Source organism: Salmo salar, chromosome 01 (genome assembly GCF_965601325.2).
Source record: "Salmo salar chromosome 01, fSalSal1, whole genome shotgun sequence".
NCBI lineage: Eukaryota > Metazoa > Chordata > Actinopteri > Salmoniformes > Salmonidae > Salmo > Salmo salar.
The window spans coordinates 66,595,928-66,612,991 of NC_138291.1; the positions used below are offsets into that span (position 1 = coordinate 66,595,928).

Consider the following 17,064-nt stretch of genomic DNA (forward strand, 5'->3'; position numbering starts at 1 on the left):
GAGTAAAGTACTTTTTTGAAGTAAAATACTTAAGTCTTTCCTCATCTAAGAAAATGATTGCATTATGCAAATTGTAACCGTGAATATTAACCGAACGATGTTAGGTATCACAAATGAAGAACCATTGTTCTGAAAGTGCAATGGAAAGTGGTTTAATTTCTTTCTAATTCTATGTGCTTTAAAAATGTTCACCTTTTCCCTAAAGTACCGGCGGGTTTGGGTTCATTGGTGGGCATTACAACCACACGCTAACAATGAAGGGTCTCCCTCGTGTTGGCACAGTTCATGAATCATGGGCCCCTAATGCACTACGCGATTAGTGAGGTACCATGTCTGTTGGGCTTTGCCAGAAAATGAGTTCTATTTAAAACAAATGCCCCCTGCAGATTCCTTTCCTTGCCGGATATGAAATGAAAATGTGTATAACTAACACCAATTTATTGAACGACATTAAAGTTTTACACAGTCTTTTAGTGATGTCTATGATCCTGGCAAAACTATTCGAAAAATGACATTTCAGAATTCTTTTTAACTAAACAAAATTCAATTATTCAACAGGTGACATACTCAAGTACATCTGAGGTAAAATAAATGTCCTGTTTCAAAATGCAATTGGTCTTGGGTTTTTATGGATTAAATTATACATGACTGACAAGCAATACGATCTAATTATAAAAGGGACATAAACCACTGTTTCAAATCTAATGACACCATTGAATTTTAATACATTTACTTAATCACCAGCTGTTGTCATGCTAAGGTTGTTGAATTACAAGTTGATCAGGCTTGTCGGTCATGGAAAACAAATATACGATAATAATCAATTCATGGTTTGTCAACTCCACCTCAATCTTATGATGGGTCACTAATTGATGAATCCAAAATTGGATAGGACACTGCAGATACTGTATTGTAAGGACATACAAAGAGACATATCTTTCAATCACTCTTTATTACAATTTTACAGGAGGTTAGTGTTTCATACTTCAAGTAAATTACATCAATCTAAATGTGATCTTAGTTGGAAATGGACAGAACTGTTCTTGAATGCTCCATCATCGTTGTCTTCTTGCTTTTTGTGAATTGTCTCACAGTTCTTTATTTATGTGGCATCCGTTTCTTTGACATCTAGGGAAACAAAGTGAAAACGTCAGAAGTCTACTTTATGTTGTATAATACTGTATCTACAGTATATTACAATGATGTATCAGAAATTAGCAACATTGTCTCCATACATTTATAAGTACCACTTCAGGAAAGCTTTCCGTTTGTCAGCCAATACTCTCATCTTAACATTTCTTTCTGATACTTTGGCATATCTTTTTACAACATATTACAAGGAGACATTAATTCAATATCTTTAGACGAAACAAGGAATTTACCATTAGAAATACAATGAATACATTATCTAACCTATAATATGAATATGAATACTTACTACATCATATGGTCTCAGTCTCTCTGGGACATGGGCACCTGTCTCCTCAGGAAGAACCATTACACCACCTGTGTCCATCATCTTGATAGCAATATGTAAGAGGAATTTGTAATGTTATTACCCATATACTCGATATGCAACACCCTCAAAGAGCTTCATAAACTTTGCCTATGTACTCTTGAAAAGACTGCTACTTGAACAAATATCCCACTCCAAAAATGACGGTCATTTCTGAGATACTGGATCTGGCACGCCTGGCACGACACCATGCCATGCTCAAAGTCGATTTGGTCACTTGTTTTGCCCATTTTGACGTTCAATCGAACAGTAACTGAATACCTTGTTGCTTGTCTGCCTGCTTTATATAGCAAACCACGGCCACGTGACTAGCAAGCCACGGCTGTGTGACTCACTGTCTGTAGGAACGATACATTTACGTGAAAGGGGAACTGACCCCTGGGTGTATATATACATGTTCACAGGTTTTCAAGGCACAGTAGATTTACTTAAAGGACAATTACATGTATGTTCAGGTAGACATAGTTACTTACATACAGGTAAACATAGGGTAAATAGTACTTGCCCTGATGGTGGCCTCCAGCTCCCCAACACTTCTCTTTCCTCCAGGTAGCCACCCATACGACCAATGCTGAGAGAAAGTGACCTGAGCTATCAACGCCAACATCACCACCTGCACAACCGTTTTGCTGCTAAGATCCATGGAAGCTGGAAAAAAAGCCAGTAAAATACAAGCTACATTTGATAGTCCAAAATATTTTATCATAACTCAAATATAGTTTGGGATTGTCTTGCAATGATTACCTATTGAACATGCACTTAGTAGATATTATCAACACATAAATCAGTTAACAATTTTAAATGTACTTGAAAGCATATGAATGAATCACATACTGTCTCCGTTCCGTCTATTCCTTACAGTGTGGTGGGAATAATCATGGGTCCTTTTTATAAGGGTCGTTAGAAATGGAACAGTCATTAGGATTATAATCCCTTCTCCACAGGTGTGACACACTAAGTGCCTAATGGACACTAAACGTCACCAACGGGACCAGCTTAGTGCATAAGCTTCAAACTGAATTTGATGGAAGCAAACAAATTTGTAATGTGTTAAGAGGTGACGTCAGTGTAGATATTATAAATATGTAATGTTTGTAAATTAAATTATATATTTGTCTCAATAAAAAAGTTACTTTGATACAAGTGGCAGCTGGTGGGAGGAGCTATAGGAGGACAAGCTCATTGTATTGGCTGGAAAGGAATAAAAGGAACAGAGTCAAACATGTGGTTTCCATATGTTTGATGTGTTTGATACCGTTCCATTTATTCCATTCCAGCCATTACAATGAGCCTGTCCTCCTATAGCTCCACCCACCAGCCTCCACTGTTTGATACACATGTTTTGTATCTTTTACAAATATGCAGAAATGAATGGCAAATTTGTTTATTTTCTTTGCATTTATTGCACTCAGAATTAAAAAATGTAAACTTTATACAGACTTAAGATTGGGGCGGCAGGTAGCCTAGTGGTTAGAGTGTTGGACCAGTAACTGAAAGGTTGCAAGATCAAATCCCCGAGCTGACAAGGTAAAAATCTGTTGTTCTGCCCCTGAACAAGGCAGTTAACCCACTGTTCCTAGGCCGTCATTGAAAATAAGAATTTGTTCTTAACTGACTTGCCTAGTTAAATGAAGGTAAAATTAAAAAAATGATAAGAGACTGTACAGGAACCACTAGCCTTAATTTCATACTCAGTACATAAGACTGATTCTAAATGAAGACACAATCCTTATACCTTTACCTAATACAGTTCGCCATTTAGCTTACAGTTATTAGTACATACAGGTGGTCCTGAGAATCGAACCCACTACTATACTGGCATTGCAAGTGCCATCCTCTACCAACAGAGCTACAGATAACCACTCCTTAGAGGTTATGAATGCATAAATGTACCTTTGGTATGAAAAGGATAGTCTAACAACACTTAATAACCAGGTAACCAAGTAATTCAAATTTGTGTTATATTACATTTATGATCATATACTGTGTATATATTTCCCATTGAAATTCCAGAAACTAGCTTCCTGAAATTTGCTATTGTCAATAACCGGGTGGCAGGTAGCCTAACGTGTTGCCTAGCGGTTGGGCTAGTAACAGAAAAACCACTGGTTCGAAATCCCTGAGGCGACTAGGTGGAAGTGCCCTTGAACAAGACACTTCACCATAATTGCTCCTGTAAGTTGCTCTGGATAAGAGTGTCTGCTAAATGCTAATAATAATCAAGTTAATTAGTGATTGATATGAGGGCACTATGACTGAACACTCCTTATCAAGAGGAAATTGATGCCTGTTTTTAATGTATACTTTTCAAGTTGAGAACTCTATAAACAGAATAAATACTATATTTTTGGTACATTGGTATTATAATAATTTCCCTTAACACCAATCATGTTTATTACAGAGATGAAGGCTGTTTTATTAACTATATGGGAATAGTAAAATGTATATTTTGTTGAAATCTAACTTCTTAATTTAGTCTTGAAAAACATAAAAACAGTCTGCTGGCTTAGCAGACTGTCTACTTGAAGTTGAAGTCACTTGTCGACAATTGATTCTTGATCAGAAAGGTTTTCCAATCTTTGTATGGCACTGCTTCATGCAAACGCTGAAATGTTAGGTCCAATATACTGTAGTTATTTTGAAAAGCATACAAATGCTTTATATTCTACCTTTAAAAAGTTATTACAACTGTATGTACAGTACCAGTCCAAAGTTTGGAGACACCTACTCATTCCAGGGTGTTTCTTTATTTGTACTATTTTCTACACTGTAGAATAATAGTGAAGACATCAAAACTATGAAATAACACATATGGAATCATGTAGTAACAAAAAAAGTGTCAAATCAATCAAAATATATGTTATATTTCCAAGAGTGTGCAAAGTTGTCATCAAGGCAAAGGGTGGCTGTAGAATCTCAAACATATTTTGATTTGATTAACACTTTTTTTGGTTACTACATGATTCCATATGTGTTAATTAATAGTATTCTACAATGTAGAAAATAGCACAAATAAAGAAAAAACCCCAATACTGTTGATATAAAAAAAACATCATACACAGCAAATATTAAATGGCCCTTTAAGTCACTTGTAAGGTCAGTAAAACAATGACAAACTCTTATGGCAGGTTGTGTATCTTTACAACAGCAGTTCTTTTGTCCAATCTGTGGACTTCCACAGTATGTGCCATAGCTATGGTACAGACCACAGCGAACGAAAGGCAATCTCGTGGTAATGTTTTTAACATACTCAAAATGTACATTAAATTCTACATTATATAAATAGATAAAGATTATATGCATAAATTAATTAAATGTACACTGAGTGTACAAAACATTAAGGACACCTGCTCTTTCCATGACATAGACTGACCAGGTGCAACTCAATATCATGAAGCTGTCCTTAATGTTTTATACACTCAGTGTATATACATAATGTTAACATAATAAACCCTTCATTCCCGTTTTTGATCGAATGGTGTTAGGTTTTCAATTCAAAACGTTTGACATCCAAATACTGAGGACACAAAGCTAGTTGGAAAGTTCATGACTAAATAGACATAATATTCCATTTTCTTTTGGGCTGTTTTGAACGAGCAAACAAAAAAACAGACAGAGACACAAACAAATATATTACAATAAGGTACAATAAGTTTAAGTACTGTGTTTAAGTGCAAAGCGTAAAAAGAGATTAAAAGAGCGATCTAACAAAATGGTATATGCCTGGTGGAAAAATACATGGGTATATGTAGCAGATATTGTCATTTGAAATTGGCATAGTCTGAGAAAATGTCAACAAAATCTTGAACCACTCTGTAGCAGAAGTCATATTGTTCCTGAAACAACAAACAAAACACACAAAACAAACATAAATCACTGAAATACATCATTGTCATTCTTTTGAAGATCATTTGAATGTATGTAATCTTTATACTGTATCTTTTAATTAATTTAGGCTACCATCATGCATTAAATCTCTATGATATAAATTGTATCCAAACATGGCAAACAATGTGTTGATGCTACGATATGTAATACCTACCACAGTCTGAACCATGTGCGGTCTCTTCATGCGTAAGCTCTTGACTGTCTGAAACACGTCCAGTAGGCCCTCGGCTTTCACCCGCTCCAGAATATTACTCAGGGCGATGAATGTCCCAGTCCGACCCGCACCAGCACTGAGAAATAAACCCAGAACAAAATCATCATCATCTACAGCATCGACTAACTACCATTACAGCGTATTGAAATTATGTGCTTAGAACTGAATGTGAATCAAAGGAGTATACTACATTACATACACCCACAGGGTTCTACCAGTTCACTGTCATGCCGTTTGGGCTGCATTGAGCGCCAAAGCAATGCACTGATTTCACAACATTCAGGTAAGTTACACTACATGACTAAAAGTATGTGGACACCTCTTCGTCGAAGATCTCATTCCAAAATCATGCGCATTAATATGGAATTGGTCGCTCCTTTGCTGCTATAACAGTCTCAACTCTTCTGGGAAGGCTTTCCACTAGATGTTGGAACATTGCTGCGGGGACTTGCTTCCCGTTCAGCCACAAGAGCATTAGTGAGGTCGGGCACTGATGTTGGGCGATTAAACCTGGCTCGCAGTCGGAGTTCCAATACAACTCAAAGGTGTTCCATGGGGTTGAGGTCAGGGCTCATTGTAGGATCATTCAAGTTCTTCCACACCGATCAACAAACCATTTTTGCATGGACCTCACTTTGTGCATGGGGACAATGTCATGCTGAAACAGGAAATGGCCTTCCCCAAACTGTTGCCAAGGCCTAAGGGGCCAAGTCCGAACCATGAAAAACAGCCCCAGACCATTATTCCTCCTCCACCAAACTTTACAGTTGGAAAGGTGGCATCCTATGACGGTGCCACACTGAAAGTCGCTGAGCTCTTCAGTAAAGCCATTCTGCTGCCAATGTGTGTCTATGGAGATTGCATGGCAGGATGCTTGATTTTATATACCTGTCAGCAACGGGTGTGGTTGCAATAGCCAAATCCACTAATTTAAAGAGGTGTCCACATACACCATATATACAAAAGTATCTTGTTAAGAGGTTGATAAGAGATATCTCTAACAGTAGAGCTCCTAGATCTACACCTTCTTAGTCTCCCATTTCCCTAGCCATAGGGCTATACTGCAAACCCAACAGCTTACAGCGTCCTTTCCCATTTGTATTGAAACAATTAGTTGGAGAAAAGGTGACCTTTGACTAATAGTACTAATAATCAGCCTCCCTTAAAGAGACACTAATCCAAACGGTAGCACTAATAAATCTGCTATCTCTCACTCTCTTTGGATTGAGTCAGTGCTTACAATGCCGGTGAGAGCGAGAGAGGAGAGAGGGCGATTGTAATGGGCAAGCACCCACTCCCAACAGATGAGAAAAAGCTTTAAAAAGCCCCTCTTTAGACAGGCCCTGATGAAGGAATACGAGAGAGTGATGACACCATTTCCTGTCGTTAGCTCATTCTATCAGATTAATCAAAGTGCGAGTCGTAGATGATTTCACTTTGAGAGGTTTTAATTGACTGTGAATCAGTGGATTGGATCAATCCCAGTGGGCCGTGCTGCATGATAAGTACTTCACCTGGAGCTACGTATGTTCTGATCAGAGCTTTCACAGCAGTCTTTCACACAAGTAGTTATAAAGAGTTGGCCTGTAGAACAGTCTACAAAGGCTAAATGTACCATTTATTGAAACTGACATGACCAAAATGGAAAAAAAGTAATCTATATTCTTTAAAACATAATTTTGTGTTTGGTATGCTACTAATGTGTTTTGAGCCCCCTAGATTCGATTGACGCAGTACATAACAAAAAAATTGAAGTTACTTCAAAAAAATATATATATCCCCATCAAAATCTGTCAGTTTAAGCTAGAGATATATCTGTTTTTTTTTTTGCATTGGATGTGTCTCAATCCACCGCATCTGCCAGTGCACTTCCACATCTGTGGTGAAAGGTAGTACAGTTAGCACAAAAACGTCTATAACATCCAAACGGTTTGAACTACAAACTATTATGACCACTCTATGCTCTACGACCCCTGAAGGTAACCTGTACCGGTTTTAAAAAACATACGGAAGTATGATGGTAGTTTTGTGCCTACCCCAAAAAGGGGTTAAATATGTGCCAAAAAAAATATACATATATTTCCTGAGTTTTTTTATATCTCCTAGATATACTGTAGGACAGATACTTCAAAACCTTGTTTTTTATTATTTATGTTTTGACTGTCCTTTTTGCTATTTATGAATGTGTTATTCAATGCGTTTCTATGGGCTTTACTAGTAAAGGCCAAAATCAAAATGTTCTCAAATAATTTGGGATCTTTTTTTTTATAACTAAAGGGGTCCTAAAATTCAAAATCCAATAGCTAAATGATCCATAGTATAACCGTCTGAATTTTTTTTAATCATATGTCAGCTTTGCACCCCCCAAATCCCCACCCCCCTCAACGTCTTACGCTCTACAGAATTAAAAGGGCAATAGTAATGAGTGTTTTGGGCTACCAGATTTGGTGTGTGTACAGTACATGTACCTTACCTGCAATGTACTATGATAGGGTGGTTTCCAGACTGTTGTTGCTGTCTCTGCACTGATGCAATGATGTCGATCATTCCCTTGCCCTCTGCCGGTATTCCGATCTCAGGCCAGCCGTGGAAATGAAAGTGTCGGACGTGCCTTGACAGTTTTTCCTGGTGATGGGAAACATATGTGATTCATCATTACATACATTCGTATACCTGGTAACAATAAAAATAAACCTAACATGAACTTAACCTAATTCACTTCAAGATAAGACACACATTTAGATAACAGAATGCCATTGATTAGAGGACCAAACCCAGTGATCCTCAAGGACAAAAATAAAGATCACAAAGAATATATTTAAAATACATCCATATCGGGTAGCTCGCGTAAATGCTTGTTTATGTAAAGGAAACTCACTGGTCCATATGTGAGCACCATGTCCTTCAGAGTGAAAGTGTCACATAGGGCATCCCCCTTCAGCTCCAAAGTGTAGTCTCCAAATGTCGCAGTGCCCTCTGCTGGCCAGTACTGGAAACATTTGTCCTGGGGAAAGTGACAGATAAATGTCAGGCAGGGGTGTCAAACATAAAGCCCACAGGTGGGAAAAACAGCCTACATCTACATTGAAATTACTAATAACAAATCGAAACTGTGTAGAAATTATAATGGTTGAAAATAAAATATAATGACAATGGACCTACATTTATAGTCTCTCTGTTCAGCTTAATATAAATTCCCGAAATTAAAGCTATACAGTCAGGGTACATTGAAAATACAGAAAAACGATGGATAGAAATATCTTTGCTAATTTTGACGACAAGGAATGTTTGAGCGGACTTCCAGACCACTGAAGTGGTCCCACGGGGCAAAATGTATTTGACACCCCTGATGTAAGGCAATTCCACATGGATATTTCTGTAGAAGCTCAAGACTATAGAACATTATAATATTAACCCCCCAAAAAATACTAAGATAAATAAATATGTTGTGTATCACTATTAGAGGCAGCTAACTAGCAACGCGTATGCCCAGCCCACCTGAGGACCTCTATTTCCTGTATTTGAGGGGTGCAAAATCGACTTGTCACTTAAATCTCGTTGGATTGATTGCTTTAATTTTACACTGTTGGCTCTTTCCCACTATTGCTTGTGCCATTTTTTCCCCCCACTAACGTTAAGACCTCGGAAACATTTGAAATGACCCGTTAAACACATTCTAGTTATGGCTGAAATGGGCTCAATGGAATACAATGGTTTTCCGTTGCATCTATTGGTGTTGATTTTTTGTGCAAATGAAAAAGTAAACATTTAATAAAGTTTACATTTTTACAAATTAGATGCACTGAAATTAAAGCAATTACCGAATATGAACACTCGGATTATAGTGATACTGATCTCTCAAAAAATGTAAAGCAGGGGTCTCCAACCTTTTCTAGCATGACAGCTACTTCAAAAAATATATAGATATGCTACAATTATTATTTTTTTAATTATAGCTTTTAAATAGGCACATTATTCTCTTCTCCTCTCCCCTTCAACTCTTCCCCAGGTCCTTAACGCACAAAAGAAAGTAGTGCACTATGTTTTATAAACAACTGTAAGGGGGGGCCCTATAAAATAATGTTAAAATATATTTTCCCAAATTACTCTTAAAAGTACAATTGTTCATAGAGAAACAACAAAATTGGATGTTCTGAGTCCATGTCAATTCTTAAATCAAATCGACATGTTGGAGACCCCTGATGTAAAGTATGCATAGATAGGTGTAATCTACAGCCAAGCATTTTGTTTTTAAATCACGTGGGTATCCTTCTCTACACACTTATTAAATTATGCAAGGGAATGTGACAACAGTAATTCATAATTAATGAGGCAGTATAGACAGCGCAGGTTAGCACTGCGTTAGGCCTAAACAGGGGAAGTCTTTGGTGGTTGCAGCCATTATATAATGTATGCAAATACACCCAGTATATACAGTATATGCAAATGAGGCACATATAATTAATTTGATAAATACCTGATATACTAAGAAAATGTATATTAGAAAAAAAAGTGACAATTTACAATGAGTTGAATTCCTGAATTCCCACCAAAATGCCTGAACTCCATTCATTATTTGTCTGTGCCAGTACAATGTTTCATGTGCTATAAATCCGTTAATATAAGATGGATTTTAAAAACGCTAAAAGTTCAGAGGTTCTTCATCCATTGTCCAACTGCAGCATTCATCAGAATTGTATTTTAAAGCTTTTAACAATTTTGATGACTGTTGCTAAAATAACAGCTGTTATTTACTGATCAGGCTGTAGTTAGCTCTTGCCACAGTGGGGTCCGTACCTGTTCCCTCTCCTTGAGTTCAGTGAGCATGACAATAGAGTGACACCTGTACTCCCACACCATCCTCCAGAAGTCTTCTACCGTGTGGGACAGAGGACCTTGGGTAGCGATGAAGTAGTCCTTCTGTCTGTAGCCCTGGAAAAGAACACCCATACTGTTCAGGGCATCATATACGTAAAGACATAAACGGCTCTGGAGAAAGTTAAATGTGCTTCTAAATACTTACATCAATAAATGATGCATTGATGTAGTCCGTGAACTCTTGCCCCCTTTTCATTGACAATATAACCCGGTTGAAGTCATCTGTGGTAAAGCAAAAACCTTAACAACTTCATTTATTTCCAACAATAGTTCAACTACTTGTGTCGTTTGTGTCATTTTACTACAGTATATTAATTCCAAAAACTAAGACTACTTCAAAGGGGTAACTTGGCAAAGTTTTTAGGCCTAAAATGAATTCATATCAAGCATCAATACAGCACTAAGTTTGATGGTGGTAGCATTGTAATGTATTATGGACCAGTTAAGAGTGTCAGAGTATTCCTTACATGGAATGATCTGAAGCACACGGTTCTTCTTCATGTTGGCAGGAAGGTTTCCGGTCCTCATGTTCTCCTTCATTATGCGTACGTTGGTCAGTTTCTGAGGAGAGGATATGGAGTGAAATTAGGACTACTTAAGAGAGATGGCTACCCTCATTTGAATGTGTCTATAAATGTGAGACAATTTAGGAAAGCAGATATACAATAAGTGTTTGACTGGCCCTTACCCTGAACTCTTCTTCTAGGCCCAGCCTTTCGAGGGGTGCTCTGGTATTGTGGAGCTTCTGCAGGTGGCCTTCCAGAGAGGACACATCCAGCTCTGTGTCACCATATAGATAATACTCCAACAGAGCCTGATAGATGAATGAGTACTGCATCTGAAATACAGACAGAGTGAGAGATGGGGTGAAAGAGGCATCTTTGCTTGTTTGTACTGCAGGAATATATTGAAATGTCAGGAAACACTTACATCAGTCTGGACGAGTTGAGAGCGCTGCTCCCGTATTCTGGTCACAAACCCAAAGACATCCAGCCTTCGCTCTACATGCATCATGTCAATCATGGCGTCTATGACGATAAACGTTCCAGTCCTTCCTACGCCAGCACTGAGGAAAGACAAGAGACAGGACAGAATAGTGACCCCTACATTGTCATAGAACTCTGAGGTAAGTTAGATGATTCAATTGAAAGCTAATGCACTGTATTTCTGTGGCTCAGTTTGCAACAGGAATCTTGATTGTGGTATGGCCTAAAATGTGCTAAATTGCAACATGTCCATAAGAAATATTCTAAAAAGCCACATGTCTACAAGCCAACAAAATCCACAGTGTTTGAAGGGCCAGTCACACAGACAGCAGTCTGGGATATCAGTTTAGGGTGATGGAAACCAATCAATGAGGCCCATTCAGGAAGCAAAGCCCCAGTGCCAACACCTGCTTCAACAGGTGTTCCTGCAAGTGTCTGACTTCAGTGGTATAGTCAGAGGCAACATGCCCATAGGGGGAAAGTGCCCCGTCAGATTTTTCCTGTTTAAAAAAAATACTTATGTATAAAGTATCAGTCAAAATTTTGGACACACCTACTCATTCAAGGATTTTTACTATTTTCAACCCAATTGAGATGGCTTGGGATGAGTTGGACAGCAGAGTGAAGGAAAAGCAGCCAACAAATGCTCAGCATATGTGCAAACTCCTTCAAGGTTGTTGGAAAAGCATTCCTCATGAAGCTGGTTGAGAGAATGCCAAGAGTGTGCAAAACTGTCATCAAGGCAAAGGGTGGCTACTTCGAAGAATCTCAAATATAAACACATATTTTAATATGTTTAACACTTTTTTTGGTTACTACATTATTCCATATGTGTTATTTCATAGTTTAAGTCTTCACTATTATTCTACAAAGTAGAAAATCTTTCAAAGATAATTCGTAAAAGTCCAAATAACTTCACAGATCTTCCTTGTAAAGGGTTTAAACACTGTTTCCCATGCTTGATCAATGAACCATAAACAATTAATGAACATGCACCCATGGAACGGTCGTTAAGACACTAACAGCGTACAGACAATAGGCAATTAAGTTCACAGTTATGAAAACTCAGGACACCAAAGAGGCCTTTCTACTGACTCTGAAAAACACCAGAAGAAAGATGCCCAGGGTCCCTGCTCATCTGCGTGAACGAGCCTTAGACATGCTGCAAGGAGGCATGAGGACTGCAGATGTGGCCAGGGCAATAAATTGCAATGTCCGTACTGTGAGACGCCCAAGACAGCAGTACTGGAAGACAGGACGGACAGCTGAAAAACTAGGGAGTTTTTCCTAGCCACCATGCTTCTACACCTGCATTGCTTGCTGTTTGGGGTTTTAGGCTGGGTTTCTGTACAGCACTTTGAGATATCAGCTGATGTAAGAAGGGCTATATAAATACATTTTATTTTATTTTATCGTCCTCGCAGTGGCAGACCACATGTAACAACACCTGCACAGGATCGGTACATCCGAAAATCACACCTGCCGGACAGGTACAGGATGGCAACAACAACTGTCCGAGTTACACCAGGAAAGCACAATCCCTCCATCAGTGCTCAGACTGTCCGCAATAGGCTGAGAGAGGCTGGACTGAGGGCTTGTAGGCCTGTTGTAAGGCAGGTCCTCACCAGACATCAGCGGCAATAACGTCGCCTATGGGCACAAACCCCCCGTCGCTGGACCAGACAGGACTGGCAAAAAGTGCTCTTCACTGACGAGTCGCGGTTTTGTCTCACCAGGGGTGATGGTCGGATTCACGTTTATCGTCGAAGTAATGAGCGTTACACCGAGGCCTGTACTCTGGAGCGGGATCGATTTGGAGGTGGAGGGTCCGTCTGGTCTGGGGCGGTGTGTCACGGCATCATCGTATTGAGCTTGTTGTCATTGCAGGCAATCTCAATGCTGTGAATTACAGGGAAGACATCCTCCTCCTTCATGTGGTACACTTCCTGCAGGCTCATCCTGCGCGCTTCAGCACTCAGCGGTCCCGTTCTGTGAGCTTGTGTGGCCTAACACTCCATGGCTGAGCCATTGTTGCGTCTAGACTTTTCCACTTCACAATAACAGCACTTACAGTTGACCGGGGCAGTTGTAGCAGGGCAGAAATTTGACGAACTGATTTGTTGGAAAGGTAGCATCCTATGACGGTGCAACGTTGAAAGTCACTGAGCTCTTCAGTACGGACCATTCTACGTCCAATGTTTGTATGGCGGTGTGCTAGATTTTATACACCTGTCAGCAACGAGTGTGGCTGAAATAGCAGAATCCACTAATTTAAAGTGGTGTCAACATATTTTTGGCCATGTATACATTTAGATTTAGCCAATATATATATATACACACACACACACACACACACACACACACACACACACACACACACACACACACACGCACGCACGCACGCACACACACACACACACACACACACAGTTGAAGTCGGAAGTTTAAATACACTAAGGTTGGAGTCATTAAAACTCGTTTTTCAACCACTCCACAATTTTCTTGTTAACAAACTATAGTTTTGGCAAGTCGGTTAGGACATTACTTTGTGCATGACACAAGTAATTTTTCCAACAATTGTTTAAAGACAGATGATTTCACTTATAATTCACTGTATCACAATTCCAGTGGGTCAGAAGTTTACATACACTAAGTTGACTGTGCCTTTAAACAGCTTGGAAAATTCCTGAAAATGAAGTCATGGCTTTAGAAGCTTCTGATAGGCTTATTGACATCATTTGAGTCAATTGGAGGTGTACCTGTGGATGTATTTCAAGGCCTACCTTCAAACTCAGTGCCTCTTTGCTTGACATCATGAGAAAATCTAAAGAAATCAGCCAAGACCTCAGACGGGTTCATCCTTGTGAGCAATTTCCAAACGCATGAAGGTACCATGTTCATCTGTACAAACAATCGTATGCAAGTATAAACACCATGGGACCACACAGCCGTCATTCCGCTCAGGAAGGAGATGCCTTCTGTCTCCTAGAGATGAACGTACTTTGGTGCGAAAAGTGCAAATCAATCCCAGAACAACAGCAAAGGACCTTGTGAAGATGCTGGAGAAAAGAGGTACAAAAGTATCTATATCCACAGTAAAACGAGACCTATGTCGACCTGAAAGGCCGATCATCAAGGAAGAAGCCACTGCTCCAAAACCGCCATTAAAAAAGCCAGACTACGGTTTGCAACTGCACATGGGGACAAAGATCTGACTTTTTGGAGAAATGTCCTCTGGTCTGATGAAACAAAAATAGAACTGTCTGGCCATAATGACCATCGTTATGTTTGGAGGAAAAAGGGGGAGGCTTGCAAGCCGAAGAATACCATCCCAACTGTGAAGCACGGGTTGGCAGCATCATGTTGTGGGGGTGCTTTGCTGCAGGAGGGACTGGTGCACTTCACAAAATAGATGGCAATATGAGGAAAGACAATTATGTAGATATATTGAAGCAACATCAAGACATCAGTCAGGAAGTTAAAGCTTGGTCGCAAATGGGTCTTCCAAATGGACAATGACCCCAAGCATACTTCCAAAGTTGTGGCAAAATGGCTTAAGGATAACAAAGTCAAGGTATTGGAGTGGCCATCACAAAGCCCTGACCTCAATTCCATAGAAGATTTGTGGGCAGAAGTGAAAAAATTATGTGCGAGCAAGGAGGCCAACAAACCTGACTCAGTTACACCAGCTCTGTCAGGAGGAATGGGCCAAAATTCACCCACCTTAATGTGGGAAGTTTGTGGAAGGCTACCCGAAACGTTTGACCCAAGTTAAACAATTTAAAGGCAATGCTTCCAAATACTAACTGAGTGTATGTAAACTTCTGACCCACTGGGAATGTGATGAAATAAATAAAAGCTGAAATAAATCATTCTCTCTACTTTTATTCTGACATTTCATTTTCTTAAAATAAAGTGGTGATCCTAACTGACAGGGGATTTTTACTAGGATTAAATGTCAGGAATTGTGAAAAACTGAGTTTAAATGTATTTGGCTAAGGTGTATGTAAACTTCCGACTTCAACTGTATATAGTAATATTACTAGCCAACCAGCAATTTTATGAAGTTCGCTTTATCTATCCCAGATAGGTTCCCAATCCACCAACCGCATAACTAGCTACCAAGAAGCCATTTCAGGCTATCAAGTTAGAGTAGCTTGTCTAACTATCTTAGCTGGCATGCCTGCTGGCAGGGTTGGTAGACCTTAGAAAAGCAAGCAAATCTAAATGTACTGTATAAGACTCACATTCCTTTCAATCTTTTACCCAGATTTTATCAAAAAGATGCAGAGAAGCATATTTAATTTCTTTAAAAAAAGAAACACCAGTCAGGAGGATACAGACAGCTCAAGATGTATGCTTAGATATGCAGAAAAATATACATAGAATCAAGCATAATGATTATGGCTCTAGATTGCAGGAAAATGCTGTTTCAGGTGTTTAAATAATACCAGATTCTCCAACTGACCCCCCCCCCCCCTGCCCCCTTAGATCGTTCATGATGCCCCTTGGTAAGGTAGTTTCATATGACATGACAGAGGCATTGAAATTCCAGCCATACCAGTACTAAATAAAGGAAAGATGATTGGTATACTTTTTTAGTAAACAATTTTACACTATAATCTTGTTAACTTATACATATCATACAGTTTATATTAACCACTATAGCCTTAATTTAGTACAGCCTGTAGATATGAATTTCCAGTTACAATCCCCAGTCTCCTTCCCTGGTTCAGTACCTGCAGTGCACCACGATGGGTCCTGCATAGGACGGGTTGACCGTCTTCACCTTCTTGAGGAACTTGAGCATGCCGATGGGGGAGAAGGGCACCCCAAAGTCTGGCCAGTTGGTAAAGTGGAGCTGGGTGACCAGGCAGGGGGCCCTGGGGCCGTCACTCCCCTGCTGTTACAACAGGAAAACACATCAATCATTTAGATAATAAACTGCAAATTGTCACACCCTGATCTTTTTCACCTGTCTTGTGCTTGTCTCCACCCCCCTTCAGGTATCGCTAATTTTCCCCTGTGCATTTATACCTGTGTTTTCTGTTTATCTGTTGCCAGTTCGTCTTGTCTCGTCAAGCCTACCAGCGTGGTTTTTCCCGTACTCCTGTTCTCTCTAGTCCCTGTTTTCTAGTTCTTCCGGTTTTGACCATTCTACCTGCCCTGACCCTGCCTGCCATTCTGTACATTACTGACTCTGCCCTGGATTACTGACCTCTGCCTGCCCTTGACCTGTCGTTTGCCTGCACCCTGTTTAGTAATAAACATCTTTGATTCGAACTGTCTGCATCTGGGTCTTATCCTGAGTCCTGATAGTAAATACCTGGTCACAGACTCACACAGCATCATGTTTTCTAAGTGAGGGATCATGCACAGGGTTGTCATGTAGGCACATACAATGACACTTACATATTGTACACAGAACTTGCGGATGGTGTAGTCCACCAGTACAGTAAAGTCCTCTGCTGCCACCCTCACGTTCCCATACATCCAACAGCCTTGGTCTGGCCAGTACTGGTAACACTTGTCCTGAAGAGAGGCGAAATGGACATTCAGCAAAGCAAAAAGCAACTATTTGA

The 17,064-nt window shown here is 39.5% G+C and overlaps 2 protein-coding genes across 2 annotated transcripts in view; both read right to left on the reverse strand.

Moving 5' to 3' along the window:
• Nucleotides 1-937: 937 nt before the first annotated feature.
• On the reverse strand, nt 938-2,669 carry LOC106608723 (progonadoliberin-3). The gene is made up of 4 exons (XM_014206827.3): nt 2,351-2,669; nt 2,022-2,164; nt 1,439-1,519; nt 938-1,128 (listed from the first exon to the last, which is right to left on the reverse strand). Exons 1-4 carry the CDS (start codon nt 2,433-2,435, stop codon nt 1,099-1,101), a joined length of 339 nt encoding a protein of 112 aa, XP_014062302.1. The 5' UTR covers nt 2,436-2,669; the 3' UTR covers nt 938-1,098.
• Nucleotides 2,670-4,582: 1,913 nt separating this feature from the next.
• Nucleotides 4,583-17,064, reverse strand: part of LOC106607391 (receptor-type tyrosine-protein phosphatase epsilon) — a 63,450-nt gene continuing 50,968 nt past the window's right edge. The window contains exons 11-21 of the mRNA XM_014204316.3: nt 16,895-17,014; nt 16,222-16,385; nt 11,427-11,562; nt 11,185-11,334; nt 10,964-11,057; nt 10,642-10,718; nt 10,416-10,550; nt 8,497-8,622; nt 8,092-8,243; nt 5,559-5,694; nt 4,583-5,352 (exon numbers count right to left, since the gene is read on the reverse strand). Of these exons, the coding sequence (XP_014059791.2) occupies nt 5,278-5,352; nt 5,559-5,694; nt 8,092-8,243; nt 8,497-8,622; nt 10,416-10,550; nt 10,642-10,718; nt 10,964-11,057; nt 11,185-11,334; nt 11,427-11,562; nt 16,222-16,385; nt 16,895-17,014 (1,365 nt within the window). The 3' untranslated portion in view covers nt 4,583-5,277. The remainder of the gene's footprint in view (nt 5,353-5,558; nt 5,695-8,091; nt 8,244-8,496; nt 8,623-10,415; nt 10,551-10,641; nt 10,719-10,963; nt 11,058-11,184; nt 11,335-11,426; nt 11,563-16,221; nt 16,386-16,894; nt 17,015-17,064) is intronic.

Excerpts from the sequence above, each read along its gene's own strand:
- LOC106608723 (XM_014206827.3), bottom strand. The coding sequence starts at position 2,435 with ATGACTGTTCCATTTCTAACGACCCTTATAAAAAGGACCCATGATTAT. Across the intron at positions 1,520-2,021 it reads AGCTGGAGGCCACCATCAGG|ATGATGGACACAGGTGGTGT; the intron begins GCAAGTACTATT and ends ATTGCTATCAAG. Across the intron at positions 1,129-1,438 it reads GACTGAGACCATATGATGTA|ATGTCAAAGAAACGGATGCC; the intron begins GTAAGTATTCAT and ends TTGTTTCCCTAG.